At 39.8% G+C, this 25817-nt stretch overlaps 1 protein-coding gene across 1 annotated transcript in view; it reads left to right on the top strand.

Annotated features, from left to right (window-relative positions):
* LOC124613049 (voltage-dependent calcium channel subunit alpha-2/delta-3) overlaps positions 1 to 25817 on the top strand; it is a 622965-nt gene that overhangs the window by 326783 nt on the left and 270365 nt on the right. The window contains exon 9 of the mRNA XM_047141624.1: positions 9996 to 10079. Within this exon, the coding sequence (XP_046997580.1) occupies positions 9996 to 10079 (84 nt within the window). The remainder of the gene's footprint in view (positions 1 to 9995; positions 10080 to 25817) is intronic.

Raw genomic sequence — 25817 nt, 5'->3', positions numbered from 1 at the left:
ATAAACAAATGCAACATGCATAATATTAGACAAAAATGTTCTTCATGTTTTCTTACTTGATGGATTTTCACATGCATTCCGACAACTGATTAATGTGCTCTGTATGGGGTGCGATCACTTCTGGCAAAAATACAGGCCTGAAAATGACAGGGAATGCTGTGAATGATGTCATCAGTCTCATGTTGAGGCAATAAAGCCCATTCTTCCTGCAGAACTGCTTGCAGTCTTGGAGAGTGGTTGGTGATTGCTGACATGATGCAAGCTGTCTCCCTAGTGCATCACAGACATTCTCTAGGGGATTCAGATTGGGAGAATGAGCAGGCCATGCCATGCATGCAATATCTTCTGTTTCCAAGAAAACATCAGCCACTCATGCTCTATGAGGTTGAGAATTATCATCCATCAGTGTGAAATATGGGCCCACAGCACCTCGCAGCAACCACAAATGAGGTACCAAGATCTCATCTGATACCTGACAGCTACTAAACATTGCCATTTCACTCCTATAATTTGAGACACTGGACTCGCATTCAGGAGGACGACGGTTCAATCCCGCGTCCGGCCATCCTGATTTAGGTTTTCCGTGATTTCCCTAAATCACTCCAGGCAAATGCCGGGATGGTTCCTCTGAAAGGGCACGGCCGACTTCCTTCCCAATCCTTCCCTAATCCGATGAGACCGATGACAACGCTGTCTGGTCTCCTTCCCCAAAACAACCAACCAACCAACTCCTATAATTTCATGAAGAGAGGTTTGAGTGGTAAACATAATCCCTGCCCACACCATTAGTGATCTTCCTTGACATCGGTCTCTTTCCATAATGTTCATGTCCAGAAATCGTGTTCCAGCTTCCCTCTAAATGAGAATTAATCAAGAATCACTCTCCAGACTGTATCGGGACTCACTTGTGAAAACAACATTGGCCCACTTTTAGACTGTCCAGGTGGCATGTTGATGACTCCACTCTGACATTCCCTTCTGTGAAGACACATCAGAGGTAGACATACAGCAGATCTCTGACAGTAAAGGTCTTCTGCACACCGTTTGTCTCAATACAGCATGTTCAATGGATGCTGTGAGCACACATGCCAGTTACCGTGCAGTTCTAAGACGTATTGTCATGCCCTTACAGCCAAATAAAAGTTCTTTCTCCTGAAGTCACCCATGGTTGGCCCTACATGGGTCTTTGGGATATGGTTTTGGTCTCTATAATCTGTCACCACATCTGAGAAACAACAGAATGATTCGCTTTAAGCCATCAAGCCAAATCAGTTTGCCACTGTCCTGCTTGCTTTCTTTCTTTGGCCCTCCACCGCATATGTCTGGTAGGTATCGTCTCTGTGTCACACTACACCATTAGTGACTCTATACACAGTGATTGTGGATGTGAACATACCTGCCAAACACTACCTCGTTTCATAGGTGGCCTGACGTCATTGTTGGCAAGGTTGTCCATTGACCAGAATGGCATCTTCTGTGTAGAACATGATCATACAGTCTTCTAGTTGACAGTTGGTATGATTATATCATGAATTAGACATGGGATGGTGAAATAGCAGTTTGTTGTTTTGATTTTGGACATTTGTGTATTATACATTAATCATGAGAAGTACTAAGCTAGATGGGACACTTGTCAAGACACTGGACTCTCATTCAGAAGGATGGCCATTCACATCTCCATCTCCCCACCTAGATTTAGTTTTACTGTGGTTTCCTTAAGTTACTTTAGGAAAATTACAAGATCTCTGGCCAGCTTCAAGACAGATGTTTGCCATATACCCGGCCATATGCTGACCACTTCTGTCTCCAGCACAACACCTGCAACCAATGGCTAGTGTGGTTCCAGGCATTCCTCCACTAGAGACAGTATTTGCCAAACAAATGAAATGTCCTGTTGGTTTGTCAACAGTACAACCAACAAATGCAAGAAGACCTGTTGACTAGCCATCCTCCAGCAGTTGCCACCAGAGGCACCAATCTCACTACGAGTAGCATACGCACCAGCAATAGCAGCACTGCAATCATGGCACTAGGTAAATCGGTGGGTCACATTCATTTGTCTACCACAAAGATATTCTTTTGCCTGCTGCCTATTTAAGATGCCGCTCGGTTGCAGGCAGGCAGCACACAAGCTCTCACTTACGCTCTTACCTGTACTCCAAGCTTACAGTGGCCACACCTATTGACCCATCAGTCAGAGCTTTCACCAACTGTGCCATGCTGATCTAGCAGATGTTGCCTTGGAATCTTTGTCTACTCTGACGCTACCCTTCCCTGGTCTTGAAATCTCAGTAGCCATCCATGGAAGATACATGACAGCATCCATACTGATCCATCATCCGTCACCTTTGGAGCTTTCCCTTCCTCTGATGCTGGCATTCCCTGGTTCCAGTGTTCCTGAAACAGGTGTTCTTCTATGTGAACCTGAACCTAGCAGTTACCATCACAATGGACTATTATCACAACCTCTGTCATGACCTCAACACCTCACAGTGCATCCACCATCACAGACTCACTCTTGTGCTCCTCAAGCATGACCTCGATGCCCATGGTGCCTTGCTGCCCAGGCCCAACCTCTGGCCTCTTAATGGCCCTTCCCATTATCATGTTCCTTCCACACCACCTAGATGCTCACAGTGTTTCCGCCGCAAGAGGCACACTCTTGTACATCTCACATACGACCATGTGCTCCTGGTGCCCCGCTGCTCAGGTAAATCCCCACCCTCTGGGTCCTCTCCCCTTCCCATCCCAGCACCATTGCCCCTTCTGCTGCCCTTCTCCAGCCATGCCTGATGGTTTCCCAACTGAAATGCAACTTTGTGTAGAAAATGTAGCCATGGCCAGCCTCTCTCAAGAGATTGACAAAGCACAAAGCACAAAGCTGCCGCAGTGATACTGCACTTCTGTTCTCATTTCAAGCCTCTCGTCGACTTCCTTGGCAGCCATGCCCAGACCATCTGCCCCCTCTGTGGCAACCGCTTTCTAACCTCAGGTCCTAGATTCCAGGAACTGGATTGCAGTTACCATTGCTAAGAGCTTGCAACATGCTTGGATATCTCATGTTGCCCGGGGCAGGGACTGCTTCGCTATGGCCACCCATTCGGCCCATTTAAGATGTTGCTCGATCACAGGCAGGCATCCCACAAGCTATTGCTTATGCTCACACTCCAGGCTTATGCTGGCAGTGCCTAGCAGCCCATCAGTTGGAGCTCTCCCTGACTATGCCATGCAGAACCACCAGGCATTGCCTTGTAGTCTTCGCCTGCTCCAACATTAGCCTTCCTTGGACTTGGCATCTCAGGAGTTATCCATGGAAGATACACAACGACGTCCACACCAATCCGCCAGCCATTACCCTTTGAGTCTTTACCACCTCTGATGCCATGCCAGCCTTCCCTGGATTCGGTGTCCCTAGAACTAGTATTCTTCTATATGAACCCGTACCTTGCAGTTACTATCACAACCCACATCACAACCTGACTATGCCACAATGTACATCAAAATATTATTACAGCACAAGTCACAGCAGACTTTTGGCTTCACCACATACGTACTAGATCGGGAAGATTGTTTTCTGTTTTATCTATCAGAAGCTACATTATGTAGTACTTTGTTCTTCATGCACTGTGTTAATGAAGTGTCACTTATATGCTACTCATCACTTATTGTGTGCAGCCAGCCACTCAAGACACATCAAAATGCCAGTATGGTTTCTTTGCAAAAGTACACATCCAATTTCTTTCTACATTCTTCTGCAATCCAAGTTTGTGCTCCAATCTCTAAAGACCTTGCCATTGCCACAACATTAAACCTTCGTCTTCTTTCCTTCCTTGAGAGGTTTCCATGAGGTGCTCCTTTAAAGTTCAGTTACTGAGTATGATTTGGCTGTCTGCTGCATAGCCAGGGATGCTGAAACCAGTCAACAAACAGAAATATGTACCAACTCTTGTTGTAACATATCAGTGGCCCAATTCATGCAACATGCACATTCATCACATGCTTTGCTAATATAAACTGAAAGGGGTGGACACACCAGAATTTCTTGCATATGAAGGTTGAATGAAAAGTAATGCCTCCACCTTTGTTAAGTGGGTTTGGATGGGAATATTTTAATAAATCAAACACAGAAATAATCCTTAGAATGTGATCTTTAATTACCAATATTCACTTTTCCATGTAATCACCAGCCAATTGGCTACATTACTGCCAACGATGAACAAGTTTTCTGAAGCCGTCACGGAAGAAGTCGACACACTGTTTCCGCAACCACAGTCTCACAGTTCTTTCAATATTTTCATCAGAAGCATAAAGATGTCCACCTAGACTGTCTTTCATTATTGGCAACAGATGGAAGTCAGATGGTGCTAAATCTAGACTGTATGGCAGGTGCCTTATGGTGATGAGATTCAGTCTCTGAAGCTCTGCTGTGGTGGCATGTGAAGTGCGTGGTTTGGTGTTATCATGCTGCAGGAAATATTTCTGTTTTCCTTTCAGTATCTTGTTAGCTCTCGTTTCAGAGTTCGCAGCGTTGTGATGTCTATATCTATCTATCTATATCCGAATCCCGCTCTTGGAGCCGGGTCTGGGTGCTGATGAGTCCTCTCCATTTGGCTCGGTCCTCCCATCACTTTTCTTCCTCCACTTGCTGCCAGGCTACACCTCTCCTTTCTACAGATATTCTCACTCCCATTTTGCACCATGTTCTTTGGCGCCCTCTAGGTCTTTTCCCATCCATCTTTAGTTCATCCATAGTTTTGGGGAGTCTCTGCCCATGCACCCTCTTAACATGCCCATACCATCTTAATCTCTTTCTTTCAGTTTCTTCTCTCATACTTTCTTGTTTAAGGTCCTTTCTAATCTCTACATTCCTTACTCTGTCCATTCTTGTTTTTCCCGTAACTGCTCTGAGAAATTTCATTTCCCCTGCTTGCAGTCAGCTCCAGTCACTTTCTGTCATTGTCCAGGTTTCTCCACCATAGGTGACAAAAGGGATGTAATAATCCTTATACATAAGGAGTTTTGCTCTTTCTGAAACTTCATTATCCCAAATCAGGTGTTTTATTGTTTGGTAGAAATTGCCTCCCTTCTGTAACTTCCTACTAATTTCACTAGTTATTCTTCCATCCCTAGATATTTTACTCCCTAAATAAGTGAAACTTTCTACCACTTTGAGGGGTTCTCCATTCAAGGTAATATTTCCGTTGATCCCTTTCTCTCTTCCAAATACCATTACTTCACTCTTATCTTTATTTATTTTTAATCCATACCTTTTCATTATTTCCTTCCACGCATCAAGCTGTAACTGTACATCTACCTCTTTATCACCCCATATTACCATATCATCTGAAAAAAATCATCTTTTTGTATTTTTCTTTTACTATATCTTTAACTGCCCTATTCATTCCTTCCATCACAACATTAAAAAGTGCAGGAGATAGAATACTTCCTTGCTTAAGTCCTTCTCTTATTTTGAAATATTCGAAGTTCCCCAATGGTGTTCTAATTTTACAATTGTGTCCTCTGTACATTGTCTTTATAACATTAATGTATCCATCTTCTATATCTATCTTCTTCATTTCTTCCCAGAGTCTTTCTCTGTCAACTGAGTCATAGGCCTTTTCTATGTCTATAAAAACCATTATCACCCTTTTGTTATACTCCCAACTTTTTTTCCATCAGTTGACGGATAGAAAATATCAGGTCGATCCTGATTCTTCCTTTCCAAAACCCATGCTGTTCTTCACTCAGCTCCTTTTCTATATTTTCACTTATTTGATTTAGTAAAATTCTTTCAAGAATCTTGGCTGTATGACAAATGAGGGTTATTCCTCTGTAGTTTTTACAAAGTCTTTTATTGCCTTTCTTGAAGATGGGAACAATGTCTCCTGTTCTCCAATCGTCAGGTATTGTACTATTTCTCCACATGCTTGATAGTAATCTATACAGCCACTGCATTCCCACTGGACCTGCTGCTCTTATCATGTCCACTGATACTTCATTAGGTCCTGGGGCTTTCCCCCCATTCATCTTCTTCACAGCTTTTTCCATTTCTTCCCGTGTAATTTGTCCTAATTCTGCTTCCCAACTTCTCTCAATTTCTCCATTATTTGTTGTTTCCTCATGTACCTGCTCCTCAGTGTTTAACAGCTTCTTAAAATATTCTTTCCAGAGATCTTTTATATTCCCCAGATCTTCAATAATGGTACTGTCCTCTGTTTCCATCTTTACTGGTACTTCAGAAGCCTTCCTTTTATTTTTCATCATTTTATAGAACTTTTTCTTATTACTCTTCACATCTTCTACAAGTTTTTTTTGTAAACTCTTTCCATGCCTTTTTCTTTGCTGTTTCCACTATTTCTTGGCACTTCTTCTTTTCCTCTATATATCTTTTATGGTCTTTGTCATTTTTAGTTTTCCACCACTTTCTCCGTGCTCCATTTGTTATTCTAACTGCTTGGATTGTGGTATCATCCCACCAACTTGTCTGTCTTATTTTTTCCTTTCCAGATGTTCTGCCACATAGTTTTTGTGCTGCTTCAACTAAAATGTCTTTGAATAAACTCCATTCTTTTTCTACGTCGCAGAAAACTTCTTTTGGAAATTTTTGTGTGATTAATTCTCTGTACTTCTCAGCACATTCACTCTCCTTCAGTTTCCAATCCCGTATCCTCATCACTTTCTTCTGTTTTCTATTTTTCACACACTGATTCATTTTCCATTATCCCACCAGTAATCTATGGTCTCCATCTGCACTCACACTTGGAATTACCTTCACATTTGTTACTTTCCCTCCGCATTCCCTATCTACTAGAATATAATCAATTACACTCTTTGTTCTTCCATCCCAACTGTATCTGGTGACAACATGACTTTCTCTCTTCATAAACCAGCTGTTTGCTATTTTCATTCCATTCCTCTGGCACAAATCCAGGGGTCTTTCCCCTTCTTCATTTCTGCCTCCATATCCAAAACATCCCAATACTTGCTCAAATCCCTTTCTGTCTTTGCCTACCTGTGCATTAAAATCTCCCATCACTATATTAACACTCTCTATATGCTTTTCTAACACATTTTCAAAGTCCATCTTCTATTCCTTGCTACATCCCACTTGAGGTGCATAAATCTGGATTACTTTTAGTGTTTCTTTTTGGAATCTCAGGTTTAAGATTATGATCCTGTCTGATATATATCTCACATTTTCAATACAGTTTTGTACATTCTTATTCACCATCACTGCCACACCATTTCTTCCAGACCTGTTATTCCCACTCCAATACAGTTTTCCTCCTCCTCTCAAATTCTTCTCACCTTTTCCCTTCCACTTTGTTTCACTTAATCCCAATATATCTAACTTCCTCTCTGTTAGTACATCTGTCATTTCTTCCATTTTTCCATTGAGGGTTAATATATTAAGGGTGCCAATATTTAAGTTATTTTTTAGTCCAGTTGGTTTCATCTTCTTGTACTGATGAATATGATCAGGTCTCCCATCATTTTCACCAGTACTTGAAGAAGCAGTGGGGTCAAATCCTGAGTGGTTCGTTCCGAGGCTCGTCTATGTTTTGAAAGCAATATATGAAGACTTTCCTACTGGCTTGCTAGGCCTAATGCAAGAAAGGATTTTCTGTTGGGGTTGTCTCCCTTAGCCTTTGGAGTTTCTCCTCCCCCACTAGGCAGTGGTTCCCTTCTCATTTAATCCCCAGAAAGGAGGGTTGCCTCATCTGCCAGCTATGCCATTCCGAAGTCTTCCTTCTCCGCCATCGCTGCCATTAAGGTCTTCACCCGTAACCCTGGGCATGGGTTCCGTGTTATACCCCACGAGATTGGGTCCCTGCCGGAACTCAGCCCTCCTAGCACTCTGGCCTACTGAAGTGTAGGATGCCCACCCCTGCGACGTGGACGCGCCAGACAGGAATTACCGCAGTGGAGGAATAAGGAAAGGGCCCTACCTCCCTGAAGCTGGGTTAATGATTGTGTGTGGTGCCACAATCAAAGGTAGCCTTGTGATGTAATGCTCTGAATTTGTTGTTGTTCCACGATCAAGGGAATCAACATGGATAACACCCTCTGCGTCCCAGAACACTGCGGCCATGATTTTTCCAGTTGAGGGCTGTGTCTTGAATTTCTTTTTCTGGGGCAAGTCTTTGTGTCGATATTCCATAGACTGACATTTCATCCCTGGGTCATAATGGCGTACCCATATTTCGTCTCCTGTCACAATTGAATGGAGAAAGGTATCACCTTCATTCTCGTAATGCGAGAGGAGTTCCTGGCAGATTTCAAGTCTGTGCACTTTCATTTCATTTCTGGGGTACCCTTCGTGCACAGATCTTCCGATAGCCAAGCAATGCAATAATGTGACCCTCATATTCTGTGGAAATGCTGATTGTGCTTGCAATTTCTCTCTGAATGATATGATGACTGTCCTTAATCAATCTGCCAACATTTTGCTTGTGAAACTCGGTGGCTGCTGTCACAGGATGTCCAACTCTTTGTTTGTCACACAGGTCAGATGTCCCCGCCTCAACATCTTAAAACTTACTCACCCAATGACGCACATTACTCACATCAACACAATCACCATAAGCTGCTTTCACTCTCTGATGACGAATCTCCTTTGGGGTGACACCTTCTGCTGTCATGAATTCAATGACTGCACATTGCTTAAATCGCACTGACTGGCCGTCTGCACAGGGTTCCATACTCTACACAACTGTTCAATGTGAAGGCTTCCTACCAACTGGAGCTGTAGAAAAGAGGCTTTGGAACAAGGTAGTACCTGCCACATACCAATGCTGCCACCTGTTGATGAGTTATGAAGGTGGAGGTATCACGTACAGCCAGTTAAATGGGTGGGTGTGCCTAGAAAGTTGTTTGCTAGTTTCCACAAGACAAGAAAACAATGTAGTCATAGGTGGATAAATTGAAATAGAAAGCATGCAGGAGCTATATGGATGCATGAAAGTGAAAACTGTAATGCATGGACAGTCTAGAGGAGGCTTCTATCCAGCAGCAGACATTAAATGACTGATGATGATTGTGTACATCTAGTGAAGTGACGGTAAAGAGCTAGATTGCTCCCATTGATTTAGTACGGATTTCCTATTGTTATACCTTGTGACAATCTGAACCTTTTGCTTGTTGTAAGTATGGCACCATTACTTTCTGATACTCATCTCTTTCCTTAATTTGGATCAGTGATACTTGTTATAGTAAACCACTTATTGACATATATACAGTACATGTAATTACAGTCCTTGGTCATTCAGCTGTTACCACTTTCTTTAAAAATGCCTACATCTTCAGTAACACTCACCTATAAAATTAATTTTAGTCAGTCTTGTCTTCATCTTTTATGATAATAAAAATAAAACCATATTAATAACAGAAATATTTATTGTTTTATCTCATTGTATTTTCAGAAAGAAACTTCTATAACAGTTTTTCCACAAATTTTTCATCCCCCAGACCAGTTAGTTATAGACACTGATGTATATTGTAACAGTACTTTTTTGTTATAATTTAAAATTTTATGCTCAAGATGTTCTTGCTGTTAACCAAATATATTTTAGTTGATGAGTTTCAGATCTACTCCAACCTAAATATCTGTAGTAACATTCATTATACTTGTAACTACTTCAGTTTTTAGATGTATGTCAGACCTGATTTTATAATTATTTGCAACTGACTCTCTCTCTCTCTCTCTCTCTCTCTCTCTCTATCTTGCACACACACACACACACACACACACACATACACACACACTCACTCACTCACTCATATTGTACTGGAAGTGGCAATTTGACTGCATACTATTCTTGCCTGAGGAGTGGGGAGAAGGCCAGAGCCCTATTGCTCTACATGTGTTTTGTATTGTATACATGGAACATCAAGCCATACCATCTCCTTACTAAATTTCTCCAATTTGTTACTTAACAGAAAGCCATGTATTTGGATTAAATATGAGAACTGACTAATAATGTTTTTGTCTGTAGGGTGACAATTTTTATGGGGCTGCACAAGATGGCCAGCTGATGACCTCTGTCTCCACTCCTGTCTTTGACCGTAAGAATTATTCAGTAAGTGAATCCGATCTTATTCTCAGTTTTGGAAGCTTCTTTGTCTTGCATTAGAATAAATGTTTTTGAACTTATTTGTGTATTATATCTTGATTTAAAATAAAAATACCACAATGGTTTCATATATTTAAGAATGTTCAACATCAAGTAAAAATTTTAAATTGTAATTGCTTACTTACTGGAAAACTTTTTGTTAATGAATTTCAGTGGACCAAAATGCTTTTTCCTTGAACAGAACTTTTCCTTAAATAGATTTTCAGCTCAGCTTCACCAGAGTAATGACCGTGAACCAGGTTTTGAACATTTTTACACCTTTACAACTTTCAGACTGTTCCTTCATATGGGTCACTCTGCCCAGGGTGTGGAACCAATGACGTCATCATCATGAGAATACAAAGCTCTGAAATGCCACACTTGCTGAAACATCTGTGATATCGCCTCATTCTTCTTCAGAGAAATCAATATTTTGTGCAGTACGTGATGCTGTATGTCAGGCATCATTCCCAAAAGCATACAGCACAGTCCACTGAGTTAAAGTATTCTGCACAGCAAGAAGCATGTGTATAGCTTGTGTTATGTTCATATTCATTACTTCTTTATTCTCAGATTGTGAAATTGAGTTTGGCGTAACAGTCATTTTATATTCTGCTTTTGCAGAGCTAATTATGCCCAGACCCAAGTGCTGAAGATCACTTGCACAGTTAGCAGAAATAAACACTAGATTAATGATACTGAGAAAAAGTAAGTTTACGTTTGAAAGTGCAGGATAGCTGTCAGTAATAAAGGCAATCACTCTTCATGCTGCAGTCATCTTGGAATGTAATGCTATAAGAAACCTTGTAAATATTTGTGTAGTCATCCAGGCTCTGAAATTACGGCATTATGTGTAGGCCAATATTTTTTAGTTCTTAAAACACTTGGAATTTTGTGTTTTCATTTGTTAATGGCAGTTAATTTTGACTTCCATCACAATTAATGTACAGCACTGACATGACTCAATTTAGATGTTTTTATTTGTATGGCACGCTGGAAGGCCCAGGTTTAATCTACACATTTTTGTCATTAAATCTGTGTATCAGCTGTATCAAAGTATTGGTTTTCCAATATTCTTACAACTTAAGTGATTTTTTGGGAGTGCAGCTGGTTATCACATGCAACCATGTGCAGTATTTCATCTGTGCATCTGCAAGGAACCTTCAGGTGAGCCATCGGAGACTGACATTGGCTACACATGTCATATAAATTATTAGCATGCGTATACATTTCACATATACTTCATTATTATAATTATCAGTCAGACAGCACTGCCATTCATCATGATTCTCCACATACTCAGTCATCTCCACTGAGAGCAAATCATGGGAATAACTGGATTCCATGTGCTAGCAACTTAATATCACTACACTGATTACTAAGGTTGTATGCCAACTGTATCTCCACAGTCTTTTTGATAATGGTATTCCAAAAAGAATTAGCAGTAATTAGAAATACTTTTTATCATATTCCATTATATGTGTGGGTGCATTGCTTAGCACTGGTAGGGTTCATTGACTGCAGAAGGTGACTGAAGCATTGATATTCTACTTAATGTTCTTCGATGAAGTGTGTGGTCTGACATATATAAGCCATATGACATTGATGAGGTATTTCACATACTCCAGTCTCCTGCAGTAATAATTTTTCAGTGATCCAAAAAGGTCTGCAATCTTAGATGGTAAACTACTTTCACTTGAAATTTCTGGAGGGTCCTGCATATTTTGAATGAGGGATTCCCAAAAATTGGAGAAAAACTGAATTTTTCCAGTGTACTAACCTCCTTATCTAATTGCTTGTTTTTTTGGTTTAACTGATAGTGTCCTGTTATTCTGCCGGGTGGGGTATCAATTTCCCTTGAAGACTGCTCTTAGATAGACTATCTCCACAGGCAAATTCTCAGAATCAGAAACTGTACTTTTCCTTTGTGGAAGTATGGTTTGGAGTGGGTGATGGCAACTGGAACACTGTAAGTAGAAATTGATGTGACTAGACTTACATTAAAGTGAATGACTCAGGGAGCCATTATTCTTCTGTTTAACCAAACATTGAAGAATGACACACAACCATGTTTTCCTGTTTCCACAGTAACCTGGATGCTCATGTGAATGAAGTTGATATTGTGCAAAAACTCCATTAATTTGGTCTCTCTGTGGGCCACACTTTGGAAATATCGTCAATGTACCTCCAAACAATAGTTTAAGAGATGCTGATTCCAGGCCCCCCCCCCCCCCCTTTAAAATCATCCTTAAAATAGGGTTGCCCCTCAAGGGAACAAGAGGATTATGGAAACCCTGTCAGTCTGTTCAAAAAATTCCTTATTGAATGTGAAACAGGCTGAGATAAGAGCATGGTTTCCAGATTAAGGCTTTGATGTCCATCAGAAATTTGTTGCTGATCAGTGCAAGAAACACTTGTCAGTGATACCCACGTAAAATGTGAGATGACATAAAGGCTAAGCAATCTGAATTGTTTAGGTGAAGTACTCCAAGTCTGTTGATGAAGTCTGCAAATTTGTACATGTTGCATGAATACAAATGATCTCAATAAGGAAATAAGATATGTTCAGCTAAATCATTTATAGGAGTAGTATCAGCCGTAATGGTAGACCCTCTTCATAAATTTTAGGAAGGCCACATAGGCTGGGTGGAATGCAACTTTGACATTCTAGTCTCCTGGTGGTAGCTTGAGGTAACAAGGAAAATGTAACGAATGCTGAATTTGTATAAAAATCTTCTTTAAGGTCACACTTGATCTTCCGATAGGCATTGTCATTTAATTATAAACCATACATATTATTGACTTAAAAACTGTGGGATAACAGTACTACCACATTACCATTGTCAGTCTTGAGTATCACTATCTTTAGATCCTCTCAGAGACTTCATAATGCAGCCCTTCTCTATGGAGAATATGTTGTGTTATGGAACAATGTTGCATCAAACACTGCACTCATTTTTTGCCATAGCAAAGTCTGCAACACATTGAGTGGCAGCTCACCAAGTAGCTGAGTTTTGCACTCTCACTGTTGATGGCACTGTCCATTGTCAGTCTTGTAATTACAATCATATCACATGGGCAAAATACATACTGAGTAATAACAAATTGTGCAAGGTTGGTAGCTGATGACATTTTTCAGTGCTCACTTGAAGATGTCGTGCAGGTTCACAGATGAAATATCATTCTTTGTAGTTAATGGTGACTGGGTGCACTCCAAAAATACTATTTTTCAGCAACAGGAAAAATATCAAGGTTTGCTTCTTACATCTTTTCCATTTCCACAGTTTCATTTTATCCATTTAAATTTTGGTAAGAGAGATTGTTATTATTTCTAACTGATCCAGCCATTAATTTATGCACTGGAATCTCCAGCCTCATTTTCATGGTCATTTCTTTGGCCATCTCACATAATACATTTGTAAGAATATTTCCAGTTCTCATTCCATGATACCATTTTAGAAAGGTCTGTGATCTCTCTGTCAACCAAAGGAATCACTTGCAAATTACTGCTGTGTATTATTAACTATACAAAAATTATGAAGAAAGAGAGAAACAATTATAAATTTTCAGACATATGAGGAATTTTATCATACTCAGTTGTGGTTTTTTAATTGACTTTTTCGGGTATGTAAATCAGTGAAGGAAATGCTCAAGCTTTTAATTTCATTGAAAAATTCAAGTTCATTATCATTTAGTGATATAATTGATACCAGGAATTTTATTTGGGGTAGTGTGTTAAATTATTTCACTGCCTTCTTTGTATTAAGAAACAGTCTGTTTTACTCAGAAAAATGTATTTAGTTGGTCAGTACTTATATTTACGGAAAAATAGTAGAGGTTCTTCTGTATCATATACTACAATCAGCAGCAACAGAAGGTCTTCTGCTATTGGGTATACTAGATGGATCTCATGTATGTTAAGCAAAAATAAGCAAGGCCAAAGACTGAGCCCTACGAGACCCCAGGTTTTTATGAGTAGTGTGTAAGAATGTGCTGAATTTCTCCATGCAGTTCTTGATTTTCAAGATAACTTTTAAATCAGTTATGAGCAATTCTCCTTGTTCCATATGTATAAATCTTTTGCAAGCAGGACACTACGTTTTACGATGTTAGAGGCCATAATGAAACCAAGAAAAATAGCTATGACTGGATGATTTTTTAAAAAAACATTTAGATTGAAATCTACCATTTCAAGTATTGCATCAACTGTAGTTTTTTCACCTTGGAAGTCAAACTGAGTAGGTGACATTTTTATTATTTCATTTTCTCCCACTATAATTGATGATAAAATGGCCTGGTCAAACAATCAGTGTCCAGTTCTGAAACCCAGCCCCACACCATGTATTATTTTAACATGTTTGCTTTCTTCAGAAATGAGTGCGGTCTGCTGGTCGCTGGTATTTTACTAAATTCAGCTAGTGATTGGAGTTGCTAGTAACTTCTTTACCAACATTTTTTATGTATTAGTATGACTGCAGTTTTGAAATTAGTTGCAAATGTGCCATTTCAGGAATGAGGAATTTGTTTATATGAGACAGTCGTTTTGTATCGTACGGTAAGACACAGAGAACAGCATTGCTGCAGTAAACCAGAAATCATTCTTCTTCCACATATAAGTGAACAACAGTTGATAACATAGACACAAATATAGAAATAATCCAGCTGTTGATACATGCAGTTGCTCACAGTAAGTATGAACACAATATGAGTGTGAGTGTCTGTTGCACTATTCTTATAAAGAGTATGGCTCCAGTAGATCGCATAGCAGATGCAGTGCTATGTGCAAAAGTCATGTGTTCCAAACAACTTATGGGAATTCAGCCAAGTAATATTTACAGCAACTGCTGGTATTTCGGCAGGAGTACATCCCGCCATTTTCAAGGCACAAACGGCAACGGAGAGGCAATGTACAAACAAATTTAAACCTTCATTCTTGGAGTAATTCAGGAAAGATAACACACACACACACACACACACACACACACACACACACACACATACACACACACACACACACACACACACACACACAATGAAAACTAGTGCCACCAAAAATGACCAAAGACAGAGGTATCAATATTAAATACTACAAACTAGCAGGTGACGTAACATTGACTCTGTTCCTCTGTTTTTTGACAATGGAGAGAGCAGGATTCCAAGTAGAGTTTAAACAAAAACCTCCATCCATGTTTACATTATTGTTCACTAATTTAACCTCAACAGCTTCCTTAATACGCTGGATGTGCATGCCAATATCTTGGTATTGTTATATAACATAGAGTGACCAGTATCCAACCAATGTTCAGCGATAGCAGATCTACTTGGCTACTGTAATCGTGTGTGCCATTTATGCTCAGTACATTGGTCCACCATGGTCCTGATGGTCTGACCAATGTATGCCATGCCACAGCTACAAGGAAAGGTATTCAGGTTCTCCCTACCCTGAGGCCAAACAACAAAAACCTGTCTATTTCTTCAGATATGTTGATGATACTTTTGTTGTTTGGCCTCGTGGTAGGGAGAATTTTAATACCTTTTTAGAACAACTGAACTCGATCCACCCAAACATTTGTTCTTCGGTGGAGACGGAAGAGGATGGTTGCCTTCCCTTTCTTGACGTTTTGGTTAGGAGGAAGGTTGATGGATCATTGGGACATGGAGTTTACCGGAAACATACTCACACCAACTTGTATTTACAGACTGATAGTTGTCACCATTCGGCTCAGCGTGAAGGGGTACTTTGTACCTTGGTACACAGGACACATGTCATTTCTGACACTGAGACTTTGCCAGCTGAGCTGGCCCATCTTAAAGCTACATTTTGTCAGAATGGTTATAGTGAAAGACAGATTGATTGTGCACTGCACTTTCAACCAGCTGTGCATTGGGGTGACTGACGATAATACTGAGTCGACACCTAAGTCTGCTGCTGTTTTTCCTTACGCAGGAAGCACTTCCAAAAAGATCGGTTGTATTTTATCGAAATATGATGTAAAATACATTTTCCGACCTCCAGCTAAATTTAGAGTCTTTTGGGTTCGGTTAAGGATGATCTTGGTTCACGTAAGGTGGATGTATATCGCATTCCTTGTAGCAATGGCATGGCATACATTGGTCAGACTATCAGGACTGTGGAGGACCGATGTACTGAGCATAAACAGCACACACGATTACAGCTGCCAAGTAAATCTGCTTTTGCTGAACATAGTTTGCATGCTGGTCACCCTATGTTATATAACAATACCGAGATATTGGCATGCACATCCAATGTACTAATGAATCTGTTGAGATTAAATTAGCAAACAGCATTGTAAACATGGATGGAGGGTTTTGTTTAAATTCTGCTTGGAATCCTGCTCTCTCTCTTGTCAAAAAACAGAGGGACAGAGTCAATGTTACGTCACCTGCTAGTTTGTAGTGTTTCTATATTGATGCCTCTGTCTTTGATATTCTTTGGTGCCACTAGTGTTTACTGTGTGTGTGTTATCTTTCCTGAATTAATCAAAGTACTGAGGTTTTAAATTTGCTTATACATCACCTGTCCATTGCAGTTTGTGCCTTGAAAATGGCGGGATGTACTCCCGCTGAAATATCAGCAGTGACTGTAAATATTACCTGGCTGTATTCCTTTAAGTTGTTTGAAAATTGTATACACCAACAGAAACTTAGGTCTCACAAAAGTCATGTGGCTCACCGCAGGTGCCCTGTGTTGGCTGGTCTACATAGAGGCTATTGGCAGAATAATCGAAGTGTGGTGCACCAGTAGCCTTGTGCCACAATGTATAGACAAGTGTTATCTGCAAGGTTATAGCAGCCTTCCCTACATCGGGAGAGGACGCTCTGCTGATGCAGGCATTGGGGCAAATGTTGAAACTTCCATGGCTTCTGGGGTGGATGTTGCAGGTGATAATGGTTGTGGGAGAAGGAGATTCCAAGTCAGTAAGAGTGAGAAGAGATGCAAGTGTTGCAGCTGTGGACTCATGTGGTGCCTGCTCCCTTACAAGGTACCATAAGAAAGGACCAGTGACAAGAATGCTGATTGCATCTTGACATTCGGTTTCTTGATGTGGTGGAATTATGCTGATGGTGAAGATGCTGGCCACTGGGCCAGTGGCGTCCATGACACTGGTGTTGAAAGACGTGAAGGCATCTACCCAGCTGGTGGGAAAATTTCTGGTAGCAGCAAAGCATTGTGGGGAAGGCCTGGCAGCAGGCACTGAGGAGCTCGGAGGTGAAGCAGGAGGTGGCGACATCCGTGAGGAGGGCAGGTCTACTCCCACAATATGAATGCCCTGTGAGACCAGGACAGGTGCTGAGAGTCAGAGGCAAAGGCAGCAGTAGCAGTGGCAATGGACTTGCAGCCTTCGCTGTGGTGCGAGGACACAGCTGGTCATCATGGCACGCCACCATCTCATTACTGGTGCACACCATATAGAGGCAGCAGTCTCTGCAGTTGTGGTCCATGATTATAATCCACATTGGTCAGCAGCAGAATCCCCAAGCTCAGAGCACAGAACCAGGAGCAAACTGAAGAAGGGCTGCGATGAGGACTCCATCTACGGCCATTAGTGGGCAGCATGAGCAGATTCAGGAGGGTGCGTGGCTGGCGAGCAAGGAGCATCTTGGACAAACTCTGAACTTCCACTGGCAAAAATTTGTGGGAACTCAAGAAGCCTGTCGAGGTGTTGACAATGGAGGAGTCTAACATACTTCTTTGTATGAACCTTGAACATGTGGGCGAGACGTTCCAACTCACCATTAGATTGGGGGTGAAAAAGAGTGTTATCTGCAAGGTTATAGCACCCTTCCCTCTATGGAGAATGCCTTGATGGGCGCAAAAATCATGGAAGACCTGGAACACAGGTTGTGGACTGTAATCTGCCACAGGTGCATAAGGCAATCCTTCTATAGAAAAAAACTGGGAGAGGACCTGAATCATTGCAATGGCTGATGTTTTAATGACAGAAGATAATGTATGTAAATTTAGAGAAAGCATCGACAACCAACAACTAGAATTTTGGAAGGTTTCTACGAAAACAACATGGACACATTTCATTGCATGCTGCAGTGTGGGCCGCAGAGAGAGAGCTGCCTGCGACACCATCTGTTGGAGAACACACTCAGAGCAGGCCATGACAAGATGTACAATGTCATCACCAATGATGCTGAGCACGAACACATGCCGATGGACCAATAATTTGGTATGCGAGTTGTCACAATGTCCCAGATCTGTGAGCTGAAGCACATGCCACCGTAGGGTGGCCGGGGTCACAACTGTAGGTGACAGCCCATATGTAGCTAAGAAAACATCAAATATGAAAATGTGATGACAGAGAGCAAAATAGTTATGCAAAGGATCAGAATCACTGCCCAGAGGTGCGTATGGCCAACCAGTCTGAACAAGGCGAACAGTTTGATTCAAAACTAAGTTGGCAGTACAGCTGCTGTGTTCCAGGAGCCAATAATAGGAAACTTTTCCACTGTATGTCATGCCTCAACATCTAATTGAGAATGGAGTTCATCCTGATCAAAAGTGGGATCCAGGCTCATGACAGTGTATCAGTCAGTGTTAGCATGCTGCACAGTAGGCTGAAAATGTGTTTCATAATTGTGGGACAGAAACAAGGCCCAAAACTGGAGGTGATGTGCTACTTTGTCAGGCAGTGGAATAGATAGCTTAAACAATGAAACCAAGGGATTGTGGTTAATAATTAAGCAGAACTTAGACCTGTAGATGATAGCAAGTACTTGCTTATCAGCTTGGGAGTAGTGTTGCTGAGAAGAGTTGAGCTTTATTGATGCAAGGGGTGTTGAGCTTTCTTGATACATAAGGTTTTGGACATTCAGAACCATCCTCATATTGATGTGTGAGAAGGGCCCCAAGTCCATACTGAGAGGCATGTGTAGCCAAAACCAGTTGGTGGCCAGGATGAAAAGTAGGCAAACAAGGAGCAGAATGTACTGCATATTTCAGAAGAATGAACTTGCACTTGTTGGTCAGCAGTCACTGATAAGGTACAATCTTTGGAGCAACAATGAGGGTGATGGGCCAGTGCAGCTGCGCCCAGAATATATTTGTGATAGTAAGCAGTTGTACCTAAAAATCCTTGGAGTTCTTTGACATTTGTAGGGCAAGGCAGAGCTGTGACTGCAATGACAGGATGATGTAAAGGTTTAACAGCATTTCCAAATACAAAATGGATGAGTGAAATAAATGTGATTTGGCCAAGTTGCATTTCAGTGAAATGTAAGACTGTGAACAAAATGCATAAATTGCATAAGGGCTCCTCTGTGGATGCAACCATCATGACGATGTCATTAAGATAGTTGATGTATCCTGGAACCAACGTCGTCACTTGTTCCAAAAATGCTGAAAACTGCCGAACAGGAGACACTGATATTGGTACTGATACAAGCAGCTGCTGACAATAAGTAATAACACAGTATGAGAGGTAGTGCCTGCTGCACTGCACTTATAAAGTGGAGGACTCCAGTAAATGGTGCGATGCATACCATGCCATGTGCTCAAGCCATGTGGCCCACCATAAGCAGCTTCTGTTGGCTGCCCCATACGTTTACCATTGATGGGCTATTCAAAGCATAGCACACCAACAGCCTGGTGCCAAGGGGCATATATAAGCATTATGTACAGGTTTATAACAGGTTTACTAATAAACTTGCTGAAAGTGTAGAGAATAAATAATGGACTTTTGTCTTGCATAGCATATGACTCTTTATTTGTTTTATTATGAATTATTTTTTATCTCAGCTCCAGTTTTTCCAGCAAAAAGAAATAAACAAATAAATATATCTGCATGTTGATGATAATTTCATCGTTTACAGTCATCACATTCCTGAAAATCTTGCATAAATTGTGCAGGCATAGGCTTTGATAGCTGTTGCCATCTTTATTACAGCTTTTGTGAGCGCAGGAGTGCGTTGTCATGTTATTTTATAGAGCAGCATTTCTGTCGCATTGGAAGTGGTGTTGTTTTGCTAAAAGAATGGAAGAACAAATAACGTGATTTTGTTGAGCGTAGCAGATGACATTCTATTTATTTTATTATGAATTATTTCCAAGTCTTCATTTTTCCCACGTATGGTGATCCATTTAAAGAATTTCCTGGTGTTACATACACTTTTAGTTTGTGCAGGGAAGTATACTACATAACAGCAGAAAGTCTTCAGATAAGCTTCAAGAGTTGGTATTTCACACTTTGGTACTGGTACACATTCTGCCAGTTTTATCTACGCAAAGAAGATAGGAAGGGATGTGAAGAGTTCTCTCCCCACATACTGTCTGGAGAAATAATTTTCCTGTGGGAGTTTCTACATATTTTGCTCCAGCAGTGGCTCACTTTTCCTGCTTTAAGTTTATTTCTATCAATCTTTTGTGCACTCACGCCGGCTGGAGCGGCCGTGCGGTTCTAGGCGCTACAGTCTGGAGCCGAGCGACCGCTACAGTCGCAGGTTCGAATCCTGCCTCGGGCATGATGTGTGTGATGTTCTTAGGTTAGTTAGGTTTAATTAGTTCTAAGTTCTAGGTGACTGATGACCTCAGAAGTTAAGTCGCATAGTGCTCAGAGCCATTTGAACCATTTGTGCACACACAAAATACAAACTGAATATACATTCATTCAGTTTCTAAGTTTTGCTCATATATTTAGAACATTCTTTTTTAAAATCATTTATAGTAACATTTTTTTTCAAAGATAACACACTTTTGCACTGGTGAGCATTTGTCCTGATCAAAGTGACTAAGTCACCACAACATATTCTTCCAATTCTACAAGTGACAAACTGTAATAGTATGGTCATCCTGATTTTCAGTTTTTCATGGTTTCCCTGGATCACTAAGGCAAATGCTGGGATGGTTCCTTAATCTACTTAATCTAGGCCATGGCCAAACACCTTTCCTACCCTCTTAAAGCATGTTATGTATGCTGTGTATTATATTTTGGCCTACTCAGTGACCATTTTATTACCTTCACAAATCCTACATCCTTGGATGAATAAAGATAGACAAATAAATACACAAATAAACTTATTTGATCCATTCTGTACCAATTATATTTTTACCATCAAAATAACCATAAGCAGTATATTAGGGACTTGTCTACATACGATGATTAAAAAGAAACTGATGTTTACAAAGCAATACTCAAAACCAACCATAAAAACTTGTGTTTCATCAAATTCCACAAATAGATCAATACTTGCAAGATAGTGTAAGAATAAATCTATACAGATAAAGAAGCACTTCCACTAAATTCATAGCACACTAAAATACCATTACACCCTGACTCAGGAGAGGCACAACCAAGCTTGGGAGTAACTTTTCCTTGACTTCAGAACCTCAGCATATATCTTTTACTTTCGCTGCTTCTTGTCTTTATTTCGCTGAAAGAGTTTTATAAACTACTAATGAGCTGTTAATTTTTCTTGTTTCAATTTCAATTTTTACATCTGTTACTGTTCTGGTTGATGATAATGTGACATTAATATTATTAGCATAATGTTTTTGCTTACATTTGGAATGTATATCCCACTTTTGAATTTGATATGATACAAACATGCAAATTGTAAATATATACAGAATCCAACTGGCATAACACTGTTAGCACACTAAAGCAAAATGTTCCTCAATTACATGTCATCTCAGATGGTTGACTACATTTAACAGCAACTTGACATTTACACCCTCAATTAGGGCCAACAACATTTATTGAACACGAGGAACTTCTGTAACAACAAATTACAAGTATATGTTAGACCATGAACAAAACTGTAAGAAAGATTTTGATCCCACATCCATTATTAATTATGACACAGAGGAATTACAGACATTGGCTGCAAGTGGTCATTGATTGAAATCAATGGGGAAAATTGAAAATTTGTGCTGGGCCAGGATTCAAACCCAGGTCTCCTGTTTACTAGGCAGATACTCTAACTACTAAAGCAGCTGACACAGTGGTCATTGCAATTACACAGACTACTCTAGCATGCCTACTGGTCCGGCACAAATTTTTAACTTTCCCACTTGCAGCCAATGTCTGTAACTCTTCTGTGTCATAAAACAGTAATTGCACTACCTAGCTGATAAACACACGTTTCAAAATAAAAGTTCCATGCAGATAAGAGTCCACAGGTATAGATGAGTCGGAGAACAGCAGATTGAAGAGAGACCACCACAAGGCAGCCTTATATTTGCCCGCTATGGGAGCTCATGTGACTGGGCTGTGATATTGGCCATGTTTCCACTGCAGATGTACTTGCTGGACATGTGCAGTGTTACACATATCAATATGTGGATATCCTTCATTTGCACATCTAGCAGGTTTGCTATAGAAAAACTTCAGTCTGTTAAACTTTCTCTTAATTCTGTTACAAATCAGTCACTTCATCAACAAGATTTCAAAATTCATGTGTTGTCAAACTCAGTAAAAAGTGAAGGAGTTGTTACCAAATAAGTCAAAATACTCACTTAAACTTTGAAAACTTTACTCAGTGTGAGTGTTTTGTTATATTTGTAGCATATTAATTTAGGTTTCATTAATTGTTAGCCTATTTCCATTACACTAGGATATTACATACTTGAGGTACATTCAGTGACAGTAAACAAAGGTGTCTACTCTGATTCTATCACCTCCAAAAAGTGTGGTTTTGACCAGGAGATCAGAGCAGGCAGAACTCTATTATATAATTCATCCTCTTTTTAAGAAGGCTTTAGTATAACTTCCAGAAATTTTCAGATTCTAGGGCAACACCCTTTCACTTGGTAGAAAAACAGAGTACTGCAGATCTTGTGTATCCAGAGTATTTATTTTGTTGCCTTTCTTTGTAGAACTGTTGGATGTGGATGTTTCATTTACACTCATCTGTCAGTTAGCTTTAACATGTAGCATTCTTTGTTAAACTATCCCTGTGCAACAGTCACTTGAATGGTTTGGTACTTGTAATGTTCAGTAATGTTATATGTCCAAAAATATTTACTTCTATGAGTTTTTACTGGTTCAGTTACCATATTAATATTTTGTAACTGACAAATACGATTTTCTTCTCATTACTGTTCTGTTTTTATTTTTTACAAACTCTTGAAAGGCACACTGTTAACTATGTCTTGTTACACTGAAATTTTTAATGATCTTTTAAGATTTTCATTTTTGAATGATTTTTATTGTGTTACGTACTTTGAGATTTAGGGGCTTGAGTTTGCTGTTCCATGAGGTTGGATTGTAACAAACTTCTTTAGGAACCGCTTTTATAGTTTAAGATAAGGGCTGAGGATAACACATTCCAAGCATTGGTGCTTCTTACTTGTGACAGTGTTTCTGGGCAGGATAAATTAACTACATTGCTCATAAAGCTAACTGAACTATCTCTTAAAAATTATTTGTGGGTTTCAAGACATTGCAAGTTATTTATAATGCATGAGCTTTCTACATAGTATTTCCTTCCTATTTTCTGTTTCAGTTTATAGCCACCAAACTTATAAAAATCCCAGCTAATAGTCAAGAGGATGTTTAAGATGCCACAATGCAATCCCTGCAGAGTGCTTAGACTCAAATTTGGTAGGATGACAGTTCAAATACTCACCCATCCATCCATCCATATACAGGTTTTCCATGGTTTCCTAAATTGTGTAAGGCAAATAGCAGAATGTTTGATATTTGATTTATCAAACAAACATTGCTTGTTGAATTTGACGTTCATCAATGCCTGTATAATTTTAAATTTTGTTTTTTACGATCTGGCCATAAATTCGTTTGCCTGACATGACTGTTTCTCATAAAATTTCTTGCACTCCATTATGCTGTCTGGTGCAGCAACCATATGTAGAATATTTGATTTGAAAACAGTCTTGGTTGCAACTTATTCTTTTATGAACAGTGCATTTTGCCTTTGTGGGGTAGCTTCAGATTACATTAAAATTTTCCTCTTACAACAAACAAAAAACCATGAAATGGTTCTGTGATAGACTCTAGCACATGTTGTATTGGATGAACCCACAGAGACCTTTTCCTTTTCCAACATATTAAAAAACATAAAATGTCTCTGTGCTAGATTGACTCGTGCACTGAATCGGATGAGCTTGCAGACCCTTTAATAAATTTGTACCAGCAGTCCAGAATGATGCGATGGTAGGATTCCACTTCACACTGAAGTGGAAGAAATTTTATGAAATACCAGGACGATTTGATTTAAAAGGACATGGCTAATTTCCTTCCTGATCCTTCCTCAGCGTCATCTCTAGTACTATTATCATAGACATAACATTAAACATGACCTTCCTTTTGTTTTTCCCAAGCCATTACCATATGTGCTCATGTTTCGATCAGTTGTCTGTCATGCCTGTTTGAACATTGTCATAGCTGTGTCCCATAGTTTGTTTATTTTTGTGATAACATCTCAGTTGTGAGTATTATTACACACTTTTATTTTTATTTATATTTTTATTTATTTATATTTTTATTTATATTTTATTTATATTTTTATTTATATTTTTATTTATATTCCTATGTTCCAAAAAATGATCATTCATTGTAAAATGGTTGTACCCACAAACTTATCTTTATGGAAGTATTCTAGTGTGTATTCAGTCACTGCTGATGTTCTATGACAATGAAGGTGAACACACAACACATGCTCACAACATCAAGCTCATTGCATCTAAACTATTTGCAAATGCTGATAAGCTATCTTTGGGGGAGGGGCAGATGGACTTGAAGTTCCACCTTTTCAGAAACTGGCTTGTTTATTTTGTGACCAAACCACATAATGGAATACATGCTGCCAACAAGGTAAGAAAATGTGGCCTTGTATGGATAAGGATGAGAAATATTGATGATATTGTCATGATCAAAATAATGCCTCTATACAGCAGTCAGCAATTTGATAGCAGCAAGGAAGAACACATGAAAGCTTTTGATTATTAAACAATTCATGAAAGCTATGTTTTCATTAATATTTTCAGAATTGCTGCAAGTTTCCATGTATGAGAATTGAAGATACCTGTGGTTTTTTAATAAATTTGTTTACTGAACCGTTTTCTTAAAAATTGTAGATATAGCTGTCTACATTGTTTGAGAAGTTACACAGAGTGTTTCGCAATTAATACTATAGGCTTCTAGGAGTTGTAAATGACTTAACAGAAAGTAAATGTCTGGAAATGTGTGTTTGGATGTAAGATCGGATCACTTTCAGACGTCCTGCTTCATGGTATGCACACAGCGGGAACAGTGCTCTCTGTGTGCTGTGGGCAACATTTTGAGTACTCTTCATCAGGTCCTGTTCTATGTGCCAAATGACATCCTCTTCAAACTTGAGAGTGCAGTACATCCATGGAACAACACAGTTGACCCACATATTTGCAAATGTACTAGTTTCTTGCAGCTGTTTTGTAGCCAGATGAAAGTGGTATGTGATGTCATAATTACCAAAAGAACTAATGACGGCACCCTCTTTGGGCTGCACCATGAAATGGGAGATTTGAAAGTGATCTGATCTTGAAACTTATTTTATATCCAAACAGTACGTTTCAAGTCATGTGTTCCTTTTCAGAAGACTGTAATAGGAATTGTGAATCACGCTGTATTTCAGACATTGATATACAGGCAGATGCTAGGAGAAGAGTTTCCCAAACTTTGCAGATGATTTAGAATATCACATGTATTGTTTTAAGTTTGTAAATTCTCCTCTATGAAA

The sequence above is a fragment of the Schistocerca americana genome, chromosome 4, assembly GCF_021461395.2.
Source record: "Schistocerca americana isolate TAMUIC-IGC-003095 chromosome 4, iqSchAmer2.1, whole genome shotgun sequence".
NCBI classification, from domain to species: Eukaryota; Metazoa; Arthropoda; class Insecta; order Orthoptera; family Acrididae; genus Schistocerca; species Schistocerca americana.
The sequence above is the reverse complement of the archived record's forward strand: the minus strand, read 5'-3'. Positions and strand labels throughout refer to the sequence as shown.